General features: G+C 35.8%; 1 protein-coding gene across 1 annotated transcript; it reads right to left on the reverse strand.

Annotated features, from left to right (window-relative positions):
* Window positions 1-2,249: 2,249 nt before the first annotated feature.
* LSm1 (U6 snRNA-associated Sm-like protein LSm1) lies at window positions 2,250-2,993 on the reverse strand. The gene is made up of 3 exons (XM_073990718.1): window positions 2,837-2,993; window positions 2,594-2,778; window positions 2,250-2,526 (listed from the first exon to the last, which is right to left on the reverse strand). The coding sequence occupies exons 1-3, from the start codon at window positions 2,889-2,891 to the stop codon at window positions 2,353-2,355; spliced, it is 414 nt and encodes a 137-aa protein (XP_073846819.1). The 5' UTR covers window positions 2,892-2,993; the 3' UTR covers window positions 2,250-2,352.
* Between the last annotated feature and the right edge of the window lie 850 nt (window positions 2,994-3,843).

Here is a 3,843-nt window from a genome sequence, read left to right on the forward strand (position 1 = left end):
AACTCTTTCCATTTTGAAAAACCTTTCACGATGTTACAAGATTAAAGCAAAAATTGAAATGATGCCAATATTAGAAAAGTATATTGAATTAGAGGCTTTACGCTTAAGGCTCAGATCACGCTGAAATTTTTGTCATGGATAGATCTTGTCTCCCTGATTACGGCAATATATGGTCTGTTCCTTTACTTTTAAAAATGGTAACAGTGGCAAGAAATGGTAAAAGTGGTGAACTGCTATCATATAAATTGTATGCTTTTGAAAGTAAAGCCCTCGGCACATACGGTCCGTTTAGTGACACGTTGCGACACGCGTTGTCCCAAAACAGTTAAATTATGTTTAACTTTAATGCGTCAGCCACATTGTTGTTTTTCAAAAAACTTGGCTTCACTTACACATTTTTCATGTGGTTGTTGTAACGCAACGCAGAACGCACCGTATGTGCCGAGCGCGTAAGGGAACACTTTGCGGGTAAAAAGTGGTAACCTCAGGCACGTAAAGGAACACGACTATACATATACTATTTGTTGGCTGGGACGTACCCGGTTATCCGGTTGATTGATCAGTAAGGCCATGTTTATATTATAGCCATTTGCAGGGTTAACCTTCTTTATGAGGATTTGTTTGACGTATATGTAATGGAATTGACATTTAAAACCCAGTGGGTTTGTTAAATCCGGTTATATATAAACGTACTATAAATTTGAATAAAAAACCCACCGTAGGACCGGTTATTATGAACCGATTTACATAAGCTTTGTTCTTTACTTTTTTAATGGTAAGAGTGGTAAAAGAGAAAAATGTCAAAATGGCTCTCTCATGCGATCTCTAGCGTGATTAAGGTTACACTACCCATAATTAAAACACAGGGATCCCTGCATATACTAGGCTGTAACTCTGTTATCTGACTACGTACATATATCAACATATATAGCATCAATATGTCTGTTCCAGAACCTACAAGAAGCTACTATTTTTTACTACGATAACATTTTTTCCTTTATGTTATCGGAAAAAATAGTAAAAATTAGTAGATTCTTGCAGTACTGGAACAGACCAAATGGAAAGGTCAAGCGTTCCTCTTCTAAATACAACTTACATTTGTTTAACATAGTTTCCAGGAATAAAGATATAGTCATTTCACAAACAACTTTACCAATATTCACACAATTTAATGGTCAATTTAACCCGCTAAATATTATTTAATCATCACGTTAAATTGCAAGCTACTTCTCTGTCGTAAACCCAAACTCCAAAGAAAATTTCGCGCCGATCAGATTACCATTGGCACCTACAGAACCGCTACAAAATTGGATAAAAATGTTGTTTTTGGTCCATTTCACCCCCTAAACATTTCACCATCTTCGCTAAAAACTATAGGGGTCTATTCTGGTCTGGATCCGACCTAAATAAAAAATTTTGTGAAGATAGGTCCGTAATTGCGGCCTGTAGCGTGCGTACAATTTTTAATGGACGGACAGACACACATCTGAATTTTGGTCTAGGACCGATACTTCACAATTTTCACACAAAAGTTCTGGTCCATTTAACCGTCTAAATATTATCTGATCGGCATCTCAAAGATAAGAAGATTGCTATACCACATTGGGGGGTCTCCGACGGATATTTCGCGGTGTTACATGAATTTTTCGAAAAACAAACTTATAATACCCTTTCCACATTGTGGTGTAGGGTATAAAAATGAATTCAGTAAAACTTTGTGTAGCCGGTTTTTGGACATACCCTAGAGGTGAAAATCTTAAAACCGGGCCGAAGGCCGGCTGTCTAGAAATACTTTAAAATATAGGTAAAACTTGGACGTAGGAAAAATTTGGATCGCGTACCCGGTCTTTGGACATACCCCAGAGGTGAAAATTTTAAGCCCCGGCCGAAGGCCGGCAGTCTAGAAAAGCTTTAAAATATAGGAAAAACTTGGTTATTTTTAATGATTTAAATTTTTTTATTTTACCAGTTATATGACTGGTATGAACCCGTATACCATTCGATAGGCATTTTCATAAGCATATGATACAGATATCATGTAAATCGGTTCATACTTACCGGTTCTACGGTGGGTTTATTATTCAAACTTAGGGATCAAATAACCGGATAATCGGGTACGTCCCGGCCAAAAAATGTACATTCCCGTAATTAGGAAGACAATATCTATAGAATGAATTGTTTTTCAAAAAAATTCGAGGTTTTAGCGTTACGTTATTCCGAATTAGAAGAATATGAACGTTTATCATAAGTATTATTTAATATTTAGAAAAAATATATTCTTAAATATTTGCTTGTACATAAATATTACAAAAAAGGAGATACTATTCACTTAACGTTCGCACACCTAAGCTGCTAACAAAAATCTTCATTAATGATATCAGTATTAACTGCTAAACCACGTTCTTTTAATGCTTTGGATATGAGACGATGTTTTTCCTGACGTTGTTCTTGTTCTCGTCTCTGGGCATCTAGAATATCATCTACGGATATTTCTTTGAGAGGTAATTTGGATTCCTTTTCACGATCCTGCAATTAGAATATGAAGAAAAACAATAAATTTTGCAATCTAAGTGCTACTATTTAATTTACTTACAATTTCTCCCAAAAGTACCACATTTTCGCCACGTATAATAAAAACTCCGCGTGGTATATCGCCATATTCATTGCCAACATGTATCCGTTCTATGGTGCGATGTAATACCAAGTTTGCAAACTGATCCACCGAACGTAAATATCCTATCAAGGTGCGTCCATCTCTTAACAATACCATTAGTTTCTCTGAAAAGTTTCAGAGAATGAAATGTTGTTGTTGTTATTGCATGCTTGCTTAACTTACTGTCTACCTCTTCCAAAAGATGAGCTGTGCCAGCTAGGGGATTTAAATCATCCATTATTCACTTTTTTATTATTTTTTCTTGAAAATTGGATTTCTTAGGCCGAATTAATTTTTTCGCATTTTTTTGTTTGGTTGTTGTTTTGATACTTCGATTAATCGATAACCGGCAACAGCTGTTTACGCGACGTAGTCAATCCGTTATCGCACACGAAAAGTTTAAGCGGGGTACACACGATCAGTTTTGGCTGTCGATTTTTCGGAAATATCGATAATGCTTGGTTTACATTTACGAAATCCACTCGATTTCAACTGTCAATTTCTTTGTTTAAACGTCAAATGAAATCCAATCGATTTCAGATGAGTTTTCATTTGACGTATAGGCAAAGGAATTGACAGTTGAAATCGAGTGGATTAAAGTTAAACATAATTTAACTGTTTTGGGACAACGCATGTCCCAACGTGTCACTAAACGGACCGTATGTGCCGAGGGCTTAAGCTGTCAACGCCATTAATTTGGAGATGAAAATGGCGGAAATGTCAATGCTTTTCTTGACATTTGGCACAAGTAGTTCACAGAAATGCAAAGGAGAATAACAAATTGCTTTTATCTTATAAAAATATTAAAAAATACATTTTACCTTTTCGAAAAATATGTACGTGTGACTTCGGTCTTATTTACTCACACACACAAGCCGAAAAGCAGCGAAATTTCTATTTATTTTAATGAGTTTTGGGTTGGTGGTTTTTGTTCCGATAATATCAATAGGCAAAACTATCTATCGACATTTAATTTTTAAAAAACAATCGATGTTATCGATTGTTCCATCGATTTTTTGCCAGCTCTAGTTCAACATGTAGATGAAAAAAATGTAAAACATACACAAGGAAAACACATGGTGTAATATAGCCTTAACATGTTTCACTTAAGGCCGCAGCACATTCGGCGCGTTGAGCGTTGCGTTACAACAACCACATGAAAACTTCAAGAACAAACTTGGCATCACTTA

This window comes from Musca autumnalis, unplaced genomic scaffold, assembly GCF_047663935.1.
Source record: "Musca autumnalis isolate F117 unplaced genomic scaffold, ASM4766393v1 scaffold_5, whole genome shotgun sequence".
Classification (NCBI taxonomy): Eukaryota; Metazoa; Arthropoda; class Insecta; order Diptera; family Muscidae; genus Musca; species Musca autumnalis.

Excerpts from the sequence above, each read along its gene's own strand:
- LSm1 (XM_073990718.1), bottom strand. The coding sequence starts at position 2,891 with ATGGATGATTTAAATCCCCTAGCTGGCACAGCTCATCTTTTGGAAGAG. Across the intron at positions 2,779-2,836 it reads TCTTTTGGAAGAGGTAGACA|AGAAACTAATGGTATTGTTA; the intron begins GTAAGTTAAGCA and ends GAAACTTTTCAG. Across the intron at positions 2,527-2,593 it reads TGGTACTTTTGGGAGAAATT|GATCGTGAAAAGGAATCCAA; the intron begins GTAAGTAAATTA and ends TTCTAATTGCAG.